Raw genomic sequence first — 24,057 nt, 5'->3', positions numbered from 1 at the left:
CCTACTATCTATCCTACTCTAGATATCAGGTACCTCAGGTTTTCTGGATATAGAAGAAAAGAGAAAATTGATGCTTTACCTAAGGATACGTGCTTCTGGATCTATGATAACATTCAGGAAAGGTCCTTTTTAGGTATAATTTCCAGTAAGCCATGCTAGTGGGATTCAAATCCTAGGCAGCTTGATTTCACAATCTGTGATCTTCACATTATAGCACAGAACAAATGTAAATTAGCATTCTCCTATCCCTTCTACCTCTGCTCCCAAATGTTCTGCTTCAGAGAGTCATTTATCTTTCAGATAATAAAAGAAATATCAATAATAGAGCAGAACCTAATGCAGTTTTACATCATTTTATATAGAAGAGGGGAAGAGCAGGTTATTCAAGATCCTATGATTTAAGGGAAACATTTTTAGTACTGAACAATTCAAAAGGCAGTAGCTTACATTCCTTAAAATTACTGTTTCTAGCTCACCTGTCCTGTTCCAGATACACACTTAGCAGACAATGATCTTTGAAGAGGTGACTTCGAATTTGCTCTTACAATATCTAAACGGGATGAATAATCTTGCGGATACAGAGAATGTCGGAAAACCTGTTGCAATGATAAAACAATGTTATACATTAGATAACTAAACTGGAAATCTAGAAAGTCACATTCCCTTTAGTTCAGAATTTGTTTAAGCAACTCCCCTCCCCAATCCTGCCCTGGGGACATTATTTAATTTATTGTAAATTTAAAACAAATATTAAAAAAATATTTTACATTGAAAAGATGTAAGCTAGAAAATTCTACTGAACCACGTAAAATGATGGGTCCTGAAACAGTCACTTAAGAGCTTTTACTTGTGAAACGTGAAAAGTTCCTGCCTTCAAAGAGCATGCAAGCCAGTGAGACAGTAAGTCACACCTTTGATTCTTTCTGTTCTGCCTATCCTCAACTCAACAGTTTAAATTCACTACAGTGCTGTCCCAGTATATCACAGAAGAGTAAATGAAGCCATTCTATGAAATTCCAATCTCAGTAGCATCTGGAATGCCATTGCTTGTCAGTTCTTTTTCCTGAAAGTAGGTCCAACTATTACTGCACTCTTAAGCTTCCTTATCTTTTATACCACTTTGTAACATAAAACAGGCAAGTCTATCAAATGTGAATTTCTTCATATTCCCTCATTTTCCCCTCAACTCTTTATGCTATCATTTTGCTTTTTTAAAGCAAATGTGATTATGACTCTCCAACAGTGCATTTTCCCCTTAGCTAAAACTTCAACAAACAAAAGCTTGCTCTTTTTTCTGCCTTTTTTTTAAACATTAAAGAAGTACAGCATATAAAAGCAATCAAGGGATGAAACTTAACAAAAGAGGTTAAGACTTGTGTTTTAGGGCAATTCAGGCATATTGATAATTAGGTTATTTAACAGTTTTACTGAAGACCCAATTATATTTTGGTGCTAGACGTGGACCCTGCCATCCTGGTATGATATCAAAAGTGGATGACTGAAGTCACTGGTATTTGGAAGAAATACATTTTTGTTAAAACAACATTCTTTGGATTTTCTAACAAAGATAAAAGTGGGAAATGGAAGATAATATACCACCCTTGGGATAAAAGTCTAAACCAGTTAAATATTAAATCTATTGCAAAAGAACATATTTACAGGAATATTTATTGGCAATACTGCATTTTCCAATATATGGTCCAAGATCTTTTCTAGGAGTGAGTCTCAAGATCTGAATATGCTCTGAACTGAATGTACAGAGGTGATCTTTTGAAGGGGAATATGATAGTACTTTTAATGTGAAGAACAAATCAGTTAAGATGGTTTCTGATATAACTGGATGTAAAATACTAGCTGCTATCTGAATAAATCAGCAATTCTCATGTAGTAAGGACTACTACCTAAGAATAGGAAATTATTTCTCTGTCCCTCTCTGCATCTTTTCTCTACTTGTTTCCAAGAGACTTTGTATTTAAAGGGTCCTTCCTCTCCTTAGTAGCTGATGTAATTTTACTTTGGCTTATCCCACACAACTCTTCCCCAGACTGCTTTCCTCTCCTTTCCACAAGTTACGGTATCATAATGCATTATACCTCAGGACCTTTGTATAACTATCTGTACTCTGCCTGAAATTGTAGACAGGGATTCGACATATCCCTCAAACTGTCCCTCAAACTTCTGATTAAGAGATCATTCTTTGATTCTCCAGATAGGATCCTCCATCACATACACTCATTTGCACAACAGTATGTTATCTCTCATTTTTTCCTTCATATTATGAAACATCTTTTTTTAATGCCTGAACTCCTTTTTTAAGTTTCTGCTTTTTGACAACTTGGACCAACTCTATAGTGCTGAAGCCTCAGCACTCAGAACAGTGTCTGGCATATAACAGATGCTCAGTAAACAGTTGACGAATGTACACAAGTGTCTCCGTTTTAGAGATAAGCAATGAAGTGTGAAGAAATTAACTTGCTCAGTAGTGCCCCATTGGAAAAAGGGGGCAAGTTGATACTCAAAAACACATCTAGACAACACTGAGATTTTGAGTGTTTATGGATCTCTCCTACAAGCTACCTAGCTAGCTGATGAAGAATAGTGTTAAGAGAAGTGGTAAAGGAAATGCTGTGACAAAAAAAGATACCTAAGACCTGTGGAACGAGAAAGAAAATCTTTGGGTCCAGAGGGCTTGAGGAACTTGAAACTGCATTAAGTCAAGGGTGTTAGAAAGTGGAGAATGAAAATACTTGTAATGGGAACTTTAACCTTATAGGGAAAGTAGGGGATCAATTTTAAACCTGCCACTCAATGCAGTGTTTCTTACAGGAAATAGTTCATCTCACTCACCAAGAACCATGCTTCTGGCAGCACAGATAGGATAAAAACAGTGTCTGTAGTCAGACTACTGTTTGGCTTCCAGCTATTTTACTAGCTATGGGATCCTCTGGAAAGTTCCTTAGCCTCACTGCCTCAGTTTTTTCATCCGTAGAAATGAGGACATAAGTACTTTTATTAAAATTCATGGTAGGATTAAAATAATACAGTGAAAATGCACAGGTCAGTAGCTGGTTAAAGTAATCACTATAAACATTTGCTATTTTATAAATTAACAGTTAAAAGCTTGATGATAATTTTTAAAAAAATAGGATGTAAAAAGTGAAAATTAAGAAAGCTTTAGTAGGGAATAGAAACCATTCTATTAACAAATAGAAATATGATTGTGTATGCTTTACTGAGGTAAAAGTGAGATCAGATTTTGGCATTGGAAAACATATACTAAAACATGTACTTCATTTTGGCCAAGCTGTATAGTCTGGTTTTACTGAATTCACGTTTCTTGAAACCAGTGGAGTAGTGGGAAGTGAAGCCTTGGGGGATCTCGATAGATAGAATTACTTAAAAAATAAATGGATCCTTGAAAATTATGGAATTAACTTATATAATTAAAAAATTTTGGCTGTATCTTGAGAATACATGGCTGTTCTCACTTCTACTGTAGAGATATATGGACAAAGTACATCTTGAATATTTAAGAGTTAATATTTGCATTTAACTATCAATACAAAGGAAGCCTGGAGAACCAGTATTGCCTGGAGAATCCCAAACATTGGAGCCTGGCAGGCTACAGTCCATGGGGTCACAAAGAGTTGGACACGACTGAGTGAAACACACCCACCCCCTGCCTACACACACACAGCCACACACAGACACCACCTCCCCTCCACCTATATACAGATCTACACATTTCATAGGTTACAGATTAAGTCTCACAAAACTAGTTAGAAGCCAGATTCTGCTCTCTGACTAGCTAAGTGGTCAAGGGCAAGTTGTTACCTAAAGCCTCTACACCTGCTTTAGTTGTAAATGAATGAATGCTCACAGCACTTGAGTTACAGGAGTGAGTGAGAAAATCCATGCAAAGCTTTCGGTGTTGTGCGTGGCATAAACACTCAAATTTTGGCTTAAATCAATAAAGAGTGTTTTTAACACACATAAGTGACTTACACCATTAGTCAAAACGATACCTTATTTCACATTATGGCTTTGTTTCTATGTTTTACTAGATATTAATTCTTCGAACTTAACTATGGTTAATTAGAAAAGTTAACTAGAAAGTCATAAAGGTTCAGCTATTTGGAACTGCATAAAATGACATCTAAACCACAAAGTGTAATTTAAGACATTTTTACCCACACTAAAATGGTTTCTTTTAAATATTTCCATATCAATAGAAGAACTGAGCTTAGATAGACACAGTCCTACCTCTAAATCTTCTTCTTCATCAATCTTTTGTATATTTTGGTAGGCAGCAGTGTAGACCTCTAAAGCTTTGCCGTGAAATAACATTTCAATAGTGATGAATTCTGAAAATATAGTCTGAAAAAACAAGGATTTGAATGTAAACAAATTGCTTCGTGAATTTAGTAGAGTTATTCTCTACTATAGTCTTGACATTTTATTAAATAGAGGTTTTTCAACAGGGAAAATGAAGTACAAACGATAATTGGAATAAAAATAGTTGCAAATATCTTTTGCAGCAAAACTTTAAAATTACACAAAATATTTAGTATCTTATTATTTACTTCCATTTTTAAGTATGTTCTTCTATTAGATATTTACGTTTAAAAAAGATGTTTGTCACTACATCACTAAATGTCACTATTAGCTAAAGAAGTTCAGTTCTGAACCTGTTTTTTTAGCAACTCCAACTGGTGTTTAAAAGAATGTTTTTAGGCAAGAATTCCATCCTAACATATTTATATGTTGCTTGTATTCTCCAGCCACAATTCCTACTCCCGAAAACAGCACGATACATTTGCATAGAGCTTTCCAGTTTACAAATATATGACATGCTCAGTATTGCTCATAGCTACAATATTAAGACTTGGGTCTGATTCTTCAAGGCCATAGCTCCTGCTCATTGTACTGTGCTGTTTTCCCTGGACTCAATTATTTCCTTGGCAAATACACTGCAGGTAAACTCTTATCAGCAAGATGTTGACAACTTTTGGTCGGGAAGGCTATGAGAAAAGAGAATGAATGAGGATGTGCACACTGATCTAAGCAGGGGTGAGAGAACTGGTAGGCAGGGAAAGTATGTAAGCCAGATACGTTTTCAAAAAATTGGATCTCATGCTTCTATCATCTTGTCTCTTATCAAAATAAAAAAATTGGAGCATTAACGTGGAGAAGTGGACAGAATAAGAATAGGATAGAAAATATGCAAGCATTGTCCTTAAAGGGGCAGTACAGATGAAATGGGTTAGGCTCAAAAGCAATAGTCAAATACTCATTTCCTTCATTTCTGCTCTCCTGTCTTAACCACCCAGATAGGAGTGGTCCTGCACCTTGGAAGATAGCCATACAGCTATCTTGTAGTATCATGTTTAGAAATAATTTTCCGCAAATAAATACACCTTTCAGTGATCACATGTAATGTGCTAATCAGCAATGGGTCAGTATGGTAAGAGACAGGCATTCAAGGAGTTTCGTTTCTCCGCTTTTCAATTTTATTTTGTTTGACAAGAAGGCCATTTGGGTGGGTACTTCAATTTTATTGGTGGGGGGTGGGGAAGTTAATGGAATTCTCTACTCATTGGCAAGTATTCTGTAAAGCAGGTAGTACAATAGTTAAAAATAGGGGCTCTGGATTAAGATAAACCTGATTTCAAATCAGGGGTTCCCAGATGGCGTTAGTGGTAAAGAACTCGCCTGCCAATGCAGGAGACATAAGAGATGCAGGTTCAATTCCTGGGTAGGGAAGATCCCATAGAGGAGGTCATGACAATCCAGTCCAGTATTCTTGCCCGAAGAATCCCATGGACAGGAACCTGGCGAGCTAGGTCCACGGGGAAGCAGAGTCGAACACGACTGAAGTGACTTAGCACGACTTCAAATCAAGACTGAAACAAATCAGCTGTGTAATATTAAGCACTTTATCTGTTCTTCTTCCTTAATTTCAAAATCATAGGTTTTGCCGTAAGGATTAAATGTAATCCAAGTAAAAGTATAGTATGGTTACTGGCTTAGAGTAAGTGCTCAGCACAAGTTAGCTAATTTTATTGCTAAACAAGTAAGCCAGATAAATGAGAAACTGTTCCTTATGTAACATTAAAACCTCCATCCTGGTTTAACTGGAAAGCAGAATATTTAACAAAAAAGTCATTAAAGGTCTTGTTAACAATTTTTGCAAATAAAGGTACAATGACAGCTCTCCAGAGTAAAGGCTATTCATTGAATGATTTCAGGAGAACTTTCTATTCATTTGAAAATAATAAATTTAGACATAGCTGCTTCAGACCATATGTAAAATCCAACTGCATAAGCTATTTAAATATTTAAAATACTAAAAAATCATACAAAGACTAGAAGAAATTACAGCAAATAGTTATATAAACTTGGGGATGAATACTTCTTTCTAAACATGACACCAAGGCAGAAAGAGAAGACTAATAGATCTGGCAGCAAAAATAAGACCATAAGGTGGCAAAAACATACCATAAACAACAAAATGGGAAAATATATTTCAACATATCTTCTCTTGAGTATAATGGGTTAATTTTCTCAGTCTGAAGAGTTTTTAAAAATTAACCAAAAATGCCAACACACTAAAAATATAAGCTAAGGTCAAGTGAGAGTAATTTAGTGTCATTAAATATATGAAAAAACACTCTTCCTCAATAGTACTAACTGCAAATTAAGATGATACTGATTTTTCACTATCAGATTAGGTACTATTAAAAATACTACTACTCAACATTGTTACACTGGGTGCTCGTGTAATGTTCTGCAGAATTGTAAATTAGTCAAAAGATTTGTGGACAGAAGTTATAAATAGCTATCCAAATTGAAAGTGTGTATGCTCTTTGAACAGAATGCTACTTCCGGTAATTTATCCCCCCCACCCCAAAACAACTGAACCAGCAAAAAGGCCGATGTTTAATGATGCAATGAGATCTATAATAGCAAAAATAATCTTAGATGTCCATCAACAGGTGATGGTTAAACATATGAATATATCCATATAGCTATACTATTCTCCATATAGTATAGCAAAATACTATATGGGAATATCAAAAAAGGACAATATGGATCTTTCTTAGCACAAACATATCCACGATATATTAAATTTTAAAAAGAGATGCTACATATAGTGTGGTCCCACTTAAATATAACTGTATAGGGGTAACAGTATTGCCTTTTTCATAAGACACTGTGAGGAAGAAATGAGTTTATCCACATAAAATGCTTAGAATGTGTGGCATAGGTAATGTCTTAAGAAATATCTGTTGTTGTCATTCTCCTTAGTATATTTCTTGTGTATGTTTCATAGAAAAAAGGTCTGGAAGGATATAAACCAAGATGCTGATTATTTCTCAGTAGGGAATTATGTTTTCTTCCACAATTTTATGAAAATTTATGGTAATTTTATAAGAAAAATAAAGCCGATAAAAACTAAATCTTGAAGATGTTTCTTGTTCACATCAGCTACTTTACCAGTACTGAACTGCTATCCCTATCTGTCCCTGGAATGACTCCTGATCAAGATCCTTTTCATAGGTCAGAAAATTCCCTTGACAACATATATAACTCATGACTTTTCCTATTACATGGGAAACAAATAGAACTCTGAGTTTTCTTCCACATTCTGTACAACTAAGTTCATAGCAACTTCTCTCAGAAAGACAAACACTTTGCAAGGTTTGTATGAAGTCTTTTACTAAGAATTGTGCTACCTTACTAATTAACGCTGCTACTAAAATTCAGATGGACTTGTTGATAAACCCCACCTCATAATTAATACATTATGAGCAGTGTTCACTACTGTCAATCATTTCTATCCTCAGAGAGATTTAAGCACCCACAAGTTCTGCTTCCATCTGAAACAGTTGCCTGAAAACAGGTAACAATAAGAACACTCTTTAAAAAAAAGAATGTTCTGTGTCTGTTTCTCCCAAAATATGAGTGGCACCAATGATTTTTTCCAAGAATTTGTCTCATAAATAGAAGTGTTTGTCAGAGATGCTAACATCAACATAGCAGTACCTGAATACTGTTTTTATCAGAACTAAGAGTGTGGTAAAGTAGCCCTTTTTATCTGATTTTTAAGGCTTTTGGGTGTAGGATTTGTGCATCCTTATCATAAAACATCTCAAATGAGGCTTAACTTTGAAAAGGAACAATTTGACAGATAAGGAGGAAAGATACAGAAAATGGAGATTCATAATCCTAACAGACTGGACTGGATTTCTGGAACTCGTAATTCTGGGATTTTGATAGAGTTTGTATTAAAAGTGTACATTTTCACAGATGACATGATCTTATATATAGAAAATCCAAAGGAATATGCAAAAAACTATCAGAGTTAATAGAAGACTTCTACAGGGTTGTAAGATATAAGGTTAGTAAACAAAAATCAATTAAAATTCTGTGTATTTGCAATGAACAACTGAAATGAAATTAAGTAAACAATTCCATTTATAGTAGCATCAGTAATTATGAAATACTGAGGAAAAAGCTTAAAAAGCACAAAACATACATTATTAAAGTCTTTAACTAAACGGAAAAACAGCCCATGTTCATGGATTAGAAGAGTTCATCTTAAGAAGGCAGTACTCCCTGAACTGATCCACAGAGTTGACGCAATCCCTATCAGAATTTGGTGGCTCAGACGGAATCTACTTGCAATGGAGGAGATCTGGGTTCAATCCTCTGGAGAAGGGAGTGGCTATGTACTCCAGTATTCCTGCCTAGAGAATCCCAGGGACAGGGGAGTCTGTCAGGCAACAGTCCATGGGGTCACAAAGAGCAGGACATGACTGAGTGACCACGCATGCACATGCGCACGCTGTCAGAATCCCAGCTGACTTGTAGAAACTGCTAAGTTGATTCCCAAATTCATATCAAACTACAACAGATTCAGAATAATCGAAAGAATCTTAAAAAGGAACAAAATAGAGAATTTATACATCCTGATTTTAAAACTTACTACAAAGCACTGTTAAAACAGTATGGTACTGGAATAAGAAGAAGGAAATGGCAAACTACTCCAGTATTCTTGTCTGGGAAATCTCATGGACAGAGGAGCTTGGCAGGCTACAGGCCATGGGCTCCAAGAGTCAGATATGTTAGTGACTAAACCACCACCATACATAAATAAAAGAAAATGGAAGTTCAGAAATAAAACACATCAACTAACTTTCAACAAGAGTCCCAGGACTTAAAAAACAGTCTCTTCAATAAATCATGCTGGAACAACTGTGCTGACAGATGGAAAAGAATGGGGTTTAACTTTCAGTTCACGTGATAACATAAAAATTAACGGATCAAAGACTTAATAGTGAAAACTATGACAGTGTTAGAAGAAAACCAGGATAAATCTTTATAATCTCAGTTTTGGCAATGGATTCTTAGATAATGACACAGTCCACAGAATTCTCCAGGCCAGAATACTGGAGTGGGTAGCCTTTCCCTTCTCCAGGGGATCTTCCCAACCCAGGGATTGAACACAGGTCTCCCACATTGCAGGTGGATTCTTTACCAGCTGAGCCATCAAGGAAGCCCAAGAATACTGGAGCGGGTAGCCTTTCCCTTCTCCAGGGGAACTTCCAGACCCAGGAATCGAACCACGGTCTCCTACATTACAGGCAGATTCTTTGCCAGCTGAGCTATTTGCTACTGCTACTGCTAAGTCGCTTCAGTCGTGTCCAACTCTGTGCAACCCCATAGACGGCAGCCCACCAGGCTCCCCCGTCCCTGGGATTCTCCACGCAAGAACACTGGAGTGGGTTGCCATTTCCTTCTCCAATGCATGAAAGTGAAAAGTGAAAGTGCAGTCGCTCAGTCGTGTCTGACTCCTAGCGACCCCATGGACTGCAGCCTACCAGGCTCCTCCATCCATGGGGTTTGCCAGGGAAAAGTACTGGAGTGGGGTGCCATTGCCTTCTCCGAGCTGAACTATCAGGGCAGCCCAAAGATAAACCGGACTTCACCAAAATTAAAAAGCTTTGTGCTTCAAGGGATACCATCAAGATAGTGAAAAGAACTCACAGAATGGAAGGAAAAAACTGCAAAACATTCGATAAAAGATTTGCACACAATATAAAAAGAACTCTTAAAAATGAAATAAAAAAGAAATCCAATTAAAATAATCTGAATAGACATTTTTTTCTCAAGGAAGATATACAAATGGCCATAAACATCAGCAGGAAAATACAAATCAAAACCACAATAAGATACCACTCTACACTCATTAGTATGGCTATAAGGAAAAAGCTTGGTGAGCAACAAGTATTGGGGAGCATGCAGAGAAATCGGAAGCCTCATATAATAGTGGTGGGAAAATACAGTGGCATAGCCATTTTGGCAAACAGTCTGGCAGTTTCTCACACAATTAAAGACAGAGTCACCTTATGAGCCAGCAATTCAACAGGGTATATGGTTGAACTAAAGTGAAAAATGTCTAAGAGAAATGAAAATATGTCTCAACAAAAACTTGTACATGAATGTTTATATCATTAATAATGATAGTGAAAAGGTAGAATATGGTAATATCCATACAATGGAATATTATTCCACCATACAAAGGAATGAGATAGATACTGATACATGTTATACCATAGATAAACCTTGAAAGCACGCTAAGTGAAAGGAACCAGTTATGAAAACCATGTACCTTATGATTCCATTCATATGAATTGTACATTCAGAACAGCCAAGTCCAAAGAGACATGAGATTAGTGATAGTTGCTTAGGCCGCGGGGCTGTGGGAGCAGGGAGGTAAAAGCTAAAGTGTCCTATGCCTCACCCTGAGATGATAAGAATGTTCCAAAACTGAGTGGTGATGGTTGTAGGTATCTGAACATATTAGAAACTGCTGAGCTGTATGGTGAATTGTATGGTATATGAATTATCTCTCCTTTTTTTTTGGTTTTCTCCTATTTTTTCTTTTTTTTTTTTGTGACTGCCACAAGACCTCCCTCTTCTAGGAGCATGAGACTGCAGGCAGAGCGTGGAAGCACGTTTTTCCTCCGTGCACCCTCCACCGTGCAGTGCCTTACGCCCTGTCCTGCTGTGTCAGGAAATCCCAGGTTGCAGTCGGGAATTCTACATTCACTGTCTCTGCTCCAGTTTTGTAACTAGTGGTGCTCATGGGATTATAAACCCCCTGTAGAGTTGGCCAGCATGCAAGCAGAACATGGAAGTGAGCCCAAAGATCAAAGATTGCCATATGTGAAAGAGAAGTGTGCAGGCATGAAGAACAGCGGTAGGGGGAGGAATCGGGCTCCCAGGTCGCTAAAGAAGCCGTTAGGTGGCAATGAATCAGGCATATCTCACAAGTCTCCAATCTCCTTTTTCAGATTAAAGCTAATTATTTCAACCTTCCTTCCCTTCTCCCTCAATTTAAGAGAGGATGCCGGCAGTTACGTTATGCCCTGCCAGTGCTCCCCAATGTCAGCAAAAGGGCTGTCTCAGGACAGCCTCCTACAGAGCTCTTCCTCAGTAGCGATCTACATTACACTCTGAGTGCTGAATTGACAGGCTTACTTTTTTTTTCTTTGACCTTCAGGACCAAAGTAGAGATCTTTGAGACTGGCTATCAGAAAAAATCAAAGTTCTGGAATCCTATGAAACTATGATAGGAAATTAAAAAATATAAAGGGACAAATAAATATTTCATTGATTGCAGAGAGGAATGGTGCAATTAAGTGGCAGATAATGCTAATTTTACTGATAAGGGGATTTTATTGATAAGGGCATAACTTTTGAAAGAAGGATAACTTGTTAGTAAGTTATAAAAATAACAAAAAATACTTCTCTTTAAAAGCTGTTCCAGAAGAACTTGCAGTGAGTGAAAAGGGATCCTTAGATGACTTTTTTAAAGGACACAACATGGTCTTAAGTAATCCTCCAAATCCTTCCAAAATATTGATGAAAAAGTCACTGAAGACCATCTTTAGGTTTGGGGATTTAGGAGGGAGGCTCTGGAGGAAGGGCATATATATATAATTATGACTGACTTGCATTGTTGTATGGTAGAAACCAATACAACATTGTAAAGCAATTATCCTCCAATTAAAAAAATACCATCTCCAGTCCAGTAACCTGAATGTCTACTGATGTGTTACAATAAAATAAGGCTATTCTTCCTGTGACACTCAACTATGGTGGATGCAAGTTTATGTGGTTAGCTACTCTTATTTATTTGATAATGTAGGAATTAGAAAGCTACAAGCCAAAAAAAATTAGTAATAGTGTTAGGGGAAGCACACTGACTGAAACTGCCCACTCTGGCCAGGCACCATAGTAACTATTTGCATGAGTTGTTTTACGACAGGAGGTCCTGATAAGGAATAATAATAATAAGCCACCACAATAGGAAGAGTTCAGGAAAAGACAAAAGGAGATACCACATGTCTGACCACCTCCCAGAATCCTTCTCTCTAGCACCCATCTTGGCTGAACAAGGCAGGCACCACCAGGGAGTACTCTGAGTCCGAATAAAAAAGACGACCTGGACACTAATCCCATCACCATAAAACGTGAGACTGCAAGCCATGTCACAGAGCTGTTCTCCTGGGTTCCCTTACCCTGCTGCTCTCCACCCGCGGGCCCCTTCCAATAAAACTTCTTGCTTTCCCAGCACATGTGTCTCCTCAGACAGTTCTTTTCCGAGAGTTAGACAAGAGCCCAGTTTCAGGCCCTGGAAGGGGTCCCTCTTCCTGCAACAATACTGTATAGTCATGGAAAGCACAGGTTTTTAAAATATGTAATTGGCTTATAGTTCAGACTTTGAACTGTGGGCTGTGATACTGCCTTATATCTTTGCTTAATCACCTCACTTTCATGGTAATATCCACACAATGGAATATTATTCTACCATTAAAAGGAATGAGATAGATACTGGTACGTAGTATACATAGATGCTACACTATGGGGTTGCTATAAAGATTAAAAGGTAATTTATGTAAAGTGCCTGGACTAGTACCTGATACATAAAAACATAATAGACTTTATTTTTCTGTGGTTAATAGTATTTTTGATAACATCTGAATATCTGGCCTCTGGTTGGGAATGTAGTTCCTTTATATATGGTTGTTTCCATAAGAAAATAACATTTGATATATTTTGTTTATATCTTTCTCACACAGACTTATGTGCTAAAGAAAATCAGTAATTTAAATTTTTCATAAATTTAAATAAAAAATTAATTTAGAATACATATTTTGGACCTTAATAGTTATTTTGTTACCTTTATATCCTTTATTTTCTGCTTTTCAAAATTGTCAATAGTTTCCTCCAGATGACGAGTTGTTCGGGTAGCATCCATTGTAGCTCTTTGTAATTCGGTTTCTGCCTACAGAAGTATTCCCCAACCAAAGACACAAAAAACAAAAATCGTCAGAATCCTTTTGATTGAGTCTTTCTGTAAATGCTACCTTTGTAAATACAGTGTTGGCTTTTTGTAAATGTAGTACTATAAATGCATTTGTAAATGCAAGACTGGCTTTTTGCCATAAGTGTATATCACTCAAAAATACATATTACTACATAAAATAAAGCGATCTATATGATAAACACAGAATAAAAAACTTTAAATTTATCAGATTATATGATTCATGATCTCAAAATTCCTTCCCTTTCTTTATACAAACCATTTTTTTTCCCGCTATCTCCCTTGTTTGATTTACTGTAAAACTATTTTCTATATTTTCTACTGCTTTCCCATATTTCCAGTCTCTGCCATTTACTATCCTCTCGTTTTCCTCTATCTCTCTCCCCTTTAACCCTTTGTCCTGCCAAAAGACCTGTGACTTTAGTATTTTCAAATACTAATTCTAGTTCAAATTCTAATTTCAAATTCTAATTTTCAAATACTATTTTCAAATTCTAATTCAAATACTAATACTAGTTCCCCAAATGCATGAAATGTTTCTACTGCTATAATATCCTAATCAGGTAGAGTAGAATATACATGTAAAGAAGGTTGAGCACCAAAGAACTGATGCTTTCGAACTGTGGTGCTAGAGAAGACCCTTGAGAGTCCCTTGGACTGCAAGGAGATCAAACCAGTCAATCCTAAAGGAAATCAACCTGAATATTCATTGGAAGGACTAATGCTGAAGCTCCAATCCTTTCGCTACCTGATGTGAACAGCCTGATTGGAAAAGACCCTAATGCTGGCAAAGATTAAGGGCAAGAGGAGAGGGGGTGACAGAGGATGAGATGCTTGGATAGCATCATTGACCCAATGGACATGAGTCTAAGCAGACTTCAGCAGACAGTGAAGGACAGGGAAGCCTGGTGTGCTGCAGTCCATGGGGTCACGAAGAGTCGGACATGACCGAGTGACTGAACAACAGCAGCAAAGAACATACACTACAAATGCTTATTTCAGTATGAATATTCTTATAAGCTAGTAACATTGCACTATTACTACTTAGTTAATGCTTATTACAAAATATAGACATACATACACACCAATAACTAATAAATTAGATGGAAAGTCTAATTACAAAATATAGACATACATACACACCAGTAACTAATAAATTAGATGGAAAGTCTAATGCTTTGCTCCAAAGTACTCATACTGGTTAGATTCACACTGTACAATCAGTATGGTAGCCACTAGCAACATGTAGCTATTTACGTTTAAATTAATTAAAATTAAAAAGCTGGTTATTTTAGTTGCCATTTCATGAGCTCAACAGCCATATATATAGCTGCTAAGTCACTTCAGTCGTGTCCGACTCTGTGTGACCCCACAGACGGCAGCCCACCAGGCTCCTCCGTCCCTGGGATTCTCCAGGCAAGAACACTGGAGTGGGTTGCCATTTCCTTCTCCAATATATATAGCTAGTGGCATGTATTTCTCTTTAAAATATCTCTTCCTTAATGACAACAGTTGTCCAGAAATATTGAAAATTTTTTGTTGAATAAAACATGTTTTAAAAACATGGCCCAATTTTCTGATTAAGTTCTAAGAATGTTTTGTTTCCTATGTTAGTATTATGTTCACTTAAAAGTATCACATATCATCATTTTAATAATTATTGCATAGAAAAAATCTGCAGTTGTAAGTAAAGTTTTGTGACACATAATATTATAACATTTACACTCTTTCTTTCTTTTTAAGAAAATGTATAAATGGAAATAAAGTAAAAGGGTTTACTATGGGGATCCATCTCTTGACACATCACTTTATTACCCACCTGTGACTGAAATTTTTCATAAAGGAAAAACACATTTCAAGTAGAACAATTTATTCCAATAAATTAAAATCATATGCTCTGACAGAATTATATCCTCTTGCAATCAGACTATACATTAATTGTAACTTATATTGATTATATACTCTTAAAACTAGGTTAATTCAGATATACAATTTCAAGAAACTAAGCTTTAAAACATATTCATATATATCTGTGTGTGTACATTTGCTGTAGAGGGTGTAAAGTTTTCCTGCATAATTTTACATGCAAACTTTTAATCATAACCAGTAATCGAAAACAGTTCACTTTATTACTGGGCTTCGGATTTTTAAAAATATAACTATCATAGGATTTATTATTATGAAAAACTTTCTAGATGTTATGATGTGTATTAACCTTTTACTAATGAAAATATTCAAGCAGAGTATTTTTCTAATACAGTTCAATACATGTGACTCATGAAATTCTTTACCATGACCACTTAATTTTGACATGTGTTTTCCTTCCCCGTTTTTTGACAGTTTCATTTTAAAATTTGGAAGGGTAGGTTGAGCTGGTTAAACTAGGGAAGAGTAGGAAGCAGAAGCCACAGCGGCGACATCTGTATCTTAATCTCCTACCACCCTCCACAACGGTTTTTCATTCCTTGAAGTCTCAAATCCTTTCACTCCACATAACTACTTGCCCAAAGTTACACACCTATTTTTAGGAAAGTGGACACAGATCTGTATTCCTTCCTTTTGTTGAAAATTCTTCAAAATCATATAACGTACTAATTTGGGTAGGAGATAGTTTTGATTAAAATATTATAATGCTTTATGAATAAAGGTATCAGTGTATTTAATGAAATTGGTCTGAGTGCAAAATGGCCTATAAAAGAGTGAGCCAGATTGGTGTTTTTCAAACTGTGCTGCAGGAAACTTTTCAGAAGCTGCCAGGGGCCTTGGGAGGGGTCCAGGTAGTGTACTAGGATTCTTCTTCACCCCAGCCTCTTATACCTCTTTATTTTACATACTGAACTTTAATGTGTTTCAATAGTCAGAGTAATTTTAAGGGTCATCCTGGTAAATATTCTCTGATGCTATATAGTGGATGCATTTATATGTAGACTGTCCTTTATTTTCTAGTATCAGGTTGTCAAAATCATGAGACATAAGAAAGCATGGGGAAAGGAGGCAGCAGGGTAAGCTGAAAGTGAAATGAAAGTCGCTCAGTCCTGTCTGACTCTTTGCGACCCCACGGTCTATACAGTCCATGGAATTCTCCAGGCCAGAATACTGGAGTGGGTAGCCTTTCCTTCTCCAGGGGATCTTCCCCACCCAGGGGTCAAATCCAGGTTCCCTGGATCAAACCCAGGTCTCCCACATTGCAGGCGGATTCTTTACCAGCTGAGCCACCAGGGAAGCCCCACAGTAAGTACTTTCTATACAGTTGTACCTATCGCAGTTGCTTATAATTAATCAGGTGCTATTTTTCTTTTTTTGTTTAGTTTTGAATAGGCTCATTCTAAGTTTCAGAAATAATCATTCTTAACAGAAGAGCCCTGTAACAGTAGACAAGCCTATTAAGACTTGTGTCAAGCTGTGAATCTCAATACCTTGGAATATCCTAAGGGTCTTTGGCTGGAAGTTATAACTGCAGTTTCACAAAGTAGTTGTTTTTTTAAGACGAAGAGAATTTTACTGGGAAAAAAATAGTTTGTTCCTTTTCTCAAATGCAGGGCTGAGAAGGCATTGATATATTAGGATTAATAACAGATCTTTAAGTTACTTTTATAATTAATATTTAGTCATCAATCATTTTTAATGTAAAAGATCTTAGAATTTTGTATGTACTCTTTATAAAACGTCTATACGTATGAGTGTTTTAAATTTTGAATATCTATTGTGGAAAACAACACAAGAGGACTGATTTAGGTTGTATATTCTCTTTAACTAACTTCCATAGTAAGCATTTTAAATGTCTGTGTTTCTTTTCAAACTTTATATTCATATTCTTTGCACATTTAAAGTATAAATGCATAATTTTCATATATATTTACTTTTGTACAGCATACCTTACAAAATATTTTTTTAACGACCAAAATTCAAAGGATACAATAACATGTCGATCAGATGGGTTTCTCTGACGTGTTCTTTCTAACTGAGTTAACTGTTTAGCTTCTCGATTCCTTGCTGTTAATGTTGCTTTGAGATCATCCTGCAAAAAGACATTTTTTTTGTTAATAAATATCTCTGACTTAAGAATAAAATACACACTTCTTTAAGAATGCAAAAACATTCCCTATTTGATCCAGGCATCATTACCACTGGAATTATTACTACATTACCAGTGTGTGTCTTTGTATGTAAGACTATCTGCATGTATGTATTTAATATCCTATTAAATAGTGACAGAATTGCAGTGCAAAATTATATATATATATACACACACACACACATACATATATATGTATATACACACATAAAAATTTTTGCTTGTGGTGGTAGTTACATGTATATACACATTTATTAAAACATTTAAAACAGGAGAATTTTACTGCATGTAAATTATACCTCAATAAAATTGATTTTAAATACAGAACTTTTGGAATGTAATATCTACCATGGTAACCAGAATTAATAGTACTGTACTGCATTCTGAAAGTTGTTAGGAAACTAGGTCTTAAAAGTTCTCATCACAAGGAAAAAAATTTTTTAACTATGTATTGTGACAGATGTGAACTAGACTTATTTAATCATTTCACAATATATACAAACATCAAATTGTTGTGTTGTACTTCAAGAAAAAATTTTTAAAAAAAGCTTTGTCACATTGACTTTTAGTTTGCATGTTACTGCTTGCTTTAAAACAAAAATATAAGAATATTTAGTAAAACAATTTCTGTCCATATATTCTTCATGACTATAAATATTAAATACTTTAAAGTTTCCACAATAAACAAAATAATGCTATGATGCTATAGTAGTATATAAAAATACTTCATTATTCTCAAAGTTCTAAGAAATAATGCTTCAGTGTAATAAGAATCACTGAACACTACTCTGTACCTTTTACTAAGTAAGTAGACTATGGACTGAGGTTTGTGATCGTGACATTGTACAGGAGACAGGAATCAAGACCATCCCCATGGAAAAGAAATGCAAAAAAGCAAAATGGCTGTCTGGGGAGGCCTTACAAATAGCTGTGAAAAGAAGAGAAGTGAAAAGCAAAGGAGAAAAGGAAAGATATAAGCATCTGAATGCAGAGTTCCAAAGAATAGCAAGAAGAGATAAGAAAGCCTTCCTCAGCGATCAATGCAAAGAAATAGAGTAAAACAACAGAATGGGAAAGACTAGAGATCTCTTCAAGAAAATCAGAGATACCAAGGGAACATTTCATGCAAAGATAGGCTCGATAAAGGACAGAAATGGTATGGACCTAACAGAAGCAGAAGATATTAAGAAGAGGTGGCAAGAATACACAGAAGAACTGTACAAAAAAGATCTTCACGACCCAGATAATCACGATGGTGTGATCACTCAACTAGAGCCAGACATCCTGGAATGTGAAGTCAAGCGGGCCTTAGAAAGCATCACTATGAGCAAAGCTAGCGGAGGTGATGGAATTCCAGTTGAGCTATTTCAAATCCTGAAAGATGATGCTGTGGAAGTGCTGCATTCAATATGCCAGCAAATTTGGAAAACTCAGCAGTGGCCACAGGACTGGAAAAGGTCTGTTTTCATTCTAATCCCAAAGGAAGGCAATGCCAAAGAATGCTCAAACTACCACACAATTGCACTCATCTCACACGCTAGTAAAGTAATGCTCAAAATTCTCCAAGCTAGGCTTCAGCAATACATGAATCGTGAACTTCCTGATGTTCGAGCTGGTTTTAGAAAAGGCAGAGGAACCAGAGATCAAATTGCCAACATCCACTGGATCATTGAAAAAGCAAGACAGTTCCAGAAAAACATCTATTTCTGCTTTATTGACTATGTCAAAGCCTTTGACTGTGTGGATCACAATAAACTGTGGAAAATTCTTCAAGAGATGGGAATACCAGACCACCTGACCTGCCTCTTGAGAAACCTATATGCAGGTCAGGAAGCAATAGTTAGAACTGGACATGGAACAGACTGGTTCCAAATAGGAAAAGGAGTACGTCAAGGCTGTATATTGTCACCCTGCTTCTTTAACTTCTATGCAGAATATATCATGAGAAATGCTGGGCTGGAAGAAGCACAAGCTGGAATCAAGATTGCCGGGAGAAATATCAATAACCGCAGATATGCAGATGACACCACCCTTATGGCAGAATGTGAAGAGGAACTCAAAAGCCTCTTGATGTAATTGAAAGAGAAGAGTGAAAAAGTTGGCTTAAAGCTCAACATTCAGAAAACAAAGATCATGGCATCTGGTCCCATCACTTCATAGGAAATAGATGGGGAAACAGTGGAAACAGTGTCAGACTTTATTTTTCTGGGCTCCAAAATCACTGCAGATGGTGACTGCAGCCATGAAATTAAAAGACGCTTACTCCTTGGAAGGAAAGTTATGACCAACCTAGATAGCATATTCAAAAGCAGAGACATGACTTTGCGAACAAAGGTCCGTCTAGTCAAGGCTATGGTTTTTCCTGTGGTCATGTATGGATGTGAGAGTTGGACTGTGAAGAAAGCTGAGTGCCGAAGAATTGATGCTTTTGAACTGTGGTGTTGGAGAAGACTCTTGAGAGTCCCTTGGCCTGCAAGGAGATCCAACCAGTCCATTCTAAAGGAGATCAATCCTGGGTGTTCTTTGGAAGGAATGATGCTAAAGCTGAAACTCCAGTACTTTGGCCACCTCATGTGAAGAGTTGATTCATTGGAAAAGACCCTGATGCTAGGAGGGATTGGGGGCAGGAGGAGAAGGGGACGACAGAGGATGAGATGCCTGGATGGCATCACTGACTCAATGGACGCGAGTCTGAGTGAACTCTGGGAGTTGGTGATGGACAAGGAGGCCTGGCGTGCTGCAATTCACGGGGTCGCAAAGAGTTGGACACGACTGAACGACTGAACTGAACTGAAGTAAGTGTTGGTTGCTCAGTTGTGCCTGAGTCTTTGTGACCCCATGGACGGCAGCCCTCCAGGCTCCTCTGTCCATGAGATTTTCCAGGCAAGGATTCTGGAGTGGGTTGCCATTTCCTTCTCCAGGGCATCTTCCCAACCGAGGGATCGAACCCGGTTCTCTTGCACTGCAGGCAGATTCTTTACCAACTGAGCTACAAGGGAAGCCCCCGCTAAAAGGACAGTTATTGGAAACCTTGTATGTTTTGCCAGAATACCTAATAATAATTGAAAAAAATGAATTTACTTACTCGCTTCATTTTTACAATGGTTCCATAAGCTTTCAAAGGTTCAACTACTTTGGCTTCAAGTCTTTCAACCTATTGAGAATTATTATAAAATATAACTGGAAAGAAACATAGACATATCAAAATTTAAATTGTGAAATAAAACCTATGCTGTCTAACTGGACCATAATCACTATATTGATTAATATTTGAAATTTTTAAAATTTCAATAACATTTATAAGTAAAAAAATAATTTCTGGAAATTGGTAATACTCAGAATCTAAACTCAAATACATTAAAAACTGTGAAGGTGTGCAGCAGCAATCAGAGCTTTGTTAAGTTTTAAGGTGTCTCAGATTTTATTGCAGCTATAATGTTCAGTGTGTTTACCACTTGAATGGATACTTTACATACATTATATCTGAAACGTAACAGCCCAACCTTCCAGATAAGGAAATCGAAGCTGAAAAATATAGCATACTGGAAACATTTAAAACAAGTGAATCCTGAAAAGAAAAAAAGCCTAGAGACCACTGTATTAACTGTAATTTTTTTTTTTTTCTGGGAAGACATTTGTAAATTATCAAAGCTTAAAGAACAAGATAAATGGTCTCAGTGTTACTGAGCTGTCAAACTATGTGGTCAATCTCTCTTTTATGTAGAACTAAACAGTTTTCTTAAACATTGCAATATTTATGAGTTTGAGTAATTTCTCCTTTTACTAATAGCACTAGTGGGAGGCACTAAAGAAATGGATTTTTTTAAAAAAGGGAAGTATATAGCTATTTGTATAAATATAAGAAAAACAAGTCCTGGACATTAAAATTTTCTTTTTCAGGATAGGTAATACAAGATGACATATATTTAATTGTTTAAAATGAACATGTATTACTTTTCTAGCAGAAAAAAAGCTTTATTTTGCTGATACATGTTTTTATAATCAGTGAGTATATATATCACTTTAAAATGACTTTTGTTTAGTTTCTATAAACAGAATGTATATGAATACTTCATTTTAAAAGATTTTAGGAAAATAGAGATCAAGTTCTCACTAAGCATTTAAATATTAGGAATCCTAAAAACAAATCCATGAATATTCAGGATTATTTATTCCATTTCAAATAATCCATACACTGGTTATTCAGTGTAAAGATTAGCTAAATCTTTTTCTGTTCTCCTTTTTGTAGCCTACCTTTTTTGTTCATTGTTCTTTAGCACCTCCACCATTTGGTAAGCAAGGGAAATAAAGAGGAGAACACATGTAAATCAATTCACTTTGCTATTCGATAAATAGCATAAAGATTTTCTAGCAAGGGGCACTGAAATTATTGGCTAAAGTAGGATTTTAGGATTATCTGTGAGCATAAACTACCTAGGAAACAGTCAAGTTCCCAGTTACACGTAGCTGAAAGTTTATTACACACAAAACACCATATGAGAAGAACCCACAAGTTTCCCCAAAGTAATTAATACTCAAATTTCTGTATCATTGGCAGTTATAGCTTCAAGTTATAGCTTCATTATCTTCTTTTTGATTTCAAGGGTTTTTTTTGATAACTGAAATTTGTTTTAGGCTTTTAAAAAGGACCAAACGCACAAAAGAAGGAACACAGCTCAAAAGCCCGGCAGCTTCTGACAAGTTAAAAGTTAAAGTGAAAACTTCTGACCTGAGTCTTGAACCTTAACATAAATACAGGTGAAAGTGCTAAGGAGGTGTTACAGTCATGGGCTGGGCTTTCCTGGTGGCACAGGGGATAGATAGGGGTCCAGGCGCCAATGCAGGGGACACGGGTTGCATCCCTGGAGTGGGAAGATCCCACACACAGAGGAACCACTAAGCCCACATGCCACCAACTTCTGAGGCCGCCTGCTACAACTACTGAAGCTCTTGGGCCTAGAGCCCCATCTCCACGACAAGAGAAGCTACTGCGTGTGATAAGCCTGCTGGCTCCAAGGAAGAGTAGCCCTCCTGGCCCCAACTAGAGAAAACCCAGGGAGCAATGAAGACCCAGCACAGGCAAAAATAAATAAATAAATAAATAAATAAAATTTTAAAAAGTGAATGGGATTTAACAGTTTAAACAATTACAACGCCATCTTTTCCCCCCTGTCCTTTCTGGGTGGAGTGGGGAACTTCACAAAATTTCACTGTTGATTGTAGAAGAAATCAGTGCACTTTTTTTTCCCCCTCCTCTCAATGAAACAGCTCAACTTTCCAGTGCACGGAAGCAGCAACAAAGATCTCTTGTCCAGTTACTACTTATCTATACACAGTACCACTCCCAATATCTTCCATCTCCAGATATACTACTTTAAAATACACCTACCTGCATACAAGACACAAGCCATGCTCCTTTTATTGCCTCGGGTACTATGTTTACTATCCCCTGTAAACAGCCACCCCTTTGGCTAAAAGCTGGCAAATGAGGTGGGGAAATTCAGGACTTCAAGACACCCTAGAGGTTAGTTTGAAAACGGTAAAAATTACAGGAAGCTTCCCTTAAGACTCACACAATGCTACCGACATGACAATGCACGTTTATCATCAAATGTGTGATCGCCACTGCAGTTAGGTAGATTACACGTCTTCACGGCTCCGTCCACCACTTCAGGGCTCACTCATTAACAGGACGCTGTGACCTCATTCCATACCTCGGCTTGTCGATAATCTTGAAGTTTGGCAAACTCGTCAGCAAAGTTTTTCAGGCCCTGCTTTAAGTGCGGGGTCTCGGTAGAGGCATATACGTTGATTTCGTTCACCAGGAGGTCCGCTTTGTCTCGCAGTCGGGCGGTTTTCCGCACGTAAGCAGCAAAAATCTGGCACAGCTCTCCGAAATGTTTCTCCACATTGGTGACAGCATCTTGCAGTTGTCTGGTCTGAGCGTCCCTAGAGAGAAAGGAGACACAAAAAAGGCAAATCATTCTCATCTGATGAGATGACTTCATCTTCGTGTTACACGTGATGACGCCAACATTCCCGGGGGGCGCAGTTTGCAGCTTCGCGGGCGCAAACCTTGAAGCAACCCCTGCGTCTCCTCCGGGCCCCCATCCCGGGCCTGGCCTGCACATCCCGCAGTGCAGGCGCCCCGAGCGGCCCCGCTGGATCAGCGGCAGAGTTGGGCCGGCGCCCGGGGACCGTGTTGGGGAGGCGCCGCCAGGGCCCGCCGCGGCCCAGTGTGGTCGGCCCAGAGCGTGGCGGGCGCTGCTTGGAGCCCGATGTGAGGGCCCTAACTCGGTCCGGTGGCTCAAGGAGGAAGGCTCCGCGCCCCGACCCGAGCCCTCGCGTGTGTGTGTGTGTGTGTGTGTATGGTCGGGGGACCCCGGGCCGCTGCGGGCCCCGGCGGCGGTTACCGGTTTTCCAAGCTGCGCCTCAACATGCTGCCTCGCTCACGGCCGGAGACCCCGGGCTGAGACCCAACGACAGGGTCTCGGCGCCCGGACGTGCGCCGGGGCGCGAGAGCCCGCCCCGTGCGCCACCGCCGCCTCCGCCGCCGCCGCTAGGGCCTCGGAGTTTCCACGGCAAC

At 37.7% G+C, this 24,057-nt stretch overlaps 1 protein-coding gene across 1 annotated transcript in view; it reads right to left on the bottom strand.

Moving 5' to 3' along the window:
• The window catches only part of CIBAR1 (CBY1 interacting BAR domain containing 1), a 25,385-nt gene extending 1,328 nt beyond the window's left edge, over positions 1-24,057 (bottom strand). The window contains exons 1-8 of the mRNA XM_070382957.1: positions 23,885-24,057; positions 23,186-23,420; positions 20,557-20,625; positions 17,313-17,414; positions 15,216-15,221; positions 13,253-13,357; positions 4,264-4,377; positions 477-596 (exon numbers count right to left, since the gene is read on the bottom strand). Coding sequence (XP_070239058.1) covers positions 477-596; positions 4,264-4,377; positions 13,253-13,357; positions 15,216-15,221; positions 17,313-17,414; positions 20,557-20,625; positions 23,186-23,420; positions 23,885-23,910 — 777 coding nt within the window. The 5' untranslated portion in view covers positions 23,911-24,057. The remainder of the gene's footprint in view (positions 1-476; positions 597-4,263; positions 4,378-13,252; positions 13,358-15,215; positions 15,222-17,312; positions 17,415-20,556; positions 20,626-23,185; positions 23,421-23,884) is intronic.

Source organism: Bos mutus, chromosome 14, assembly GCF_027580195.1.
Source record: "Bos mutus isolate GX-2022 chromosome 14, NWIPB_WYAK_1.1, whole genome shotgun sequence".
Lineage (NCBI taxonomy): Eukaryota > Metazoa > Chordata > Mammalia > Artiodactyla > Bovidae > Bos > Bos mutus.
Note: the sequence above shows the minus strand (reverse complement) of the source record. Positions and strands in the feature narration are given on the sequence as shown.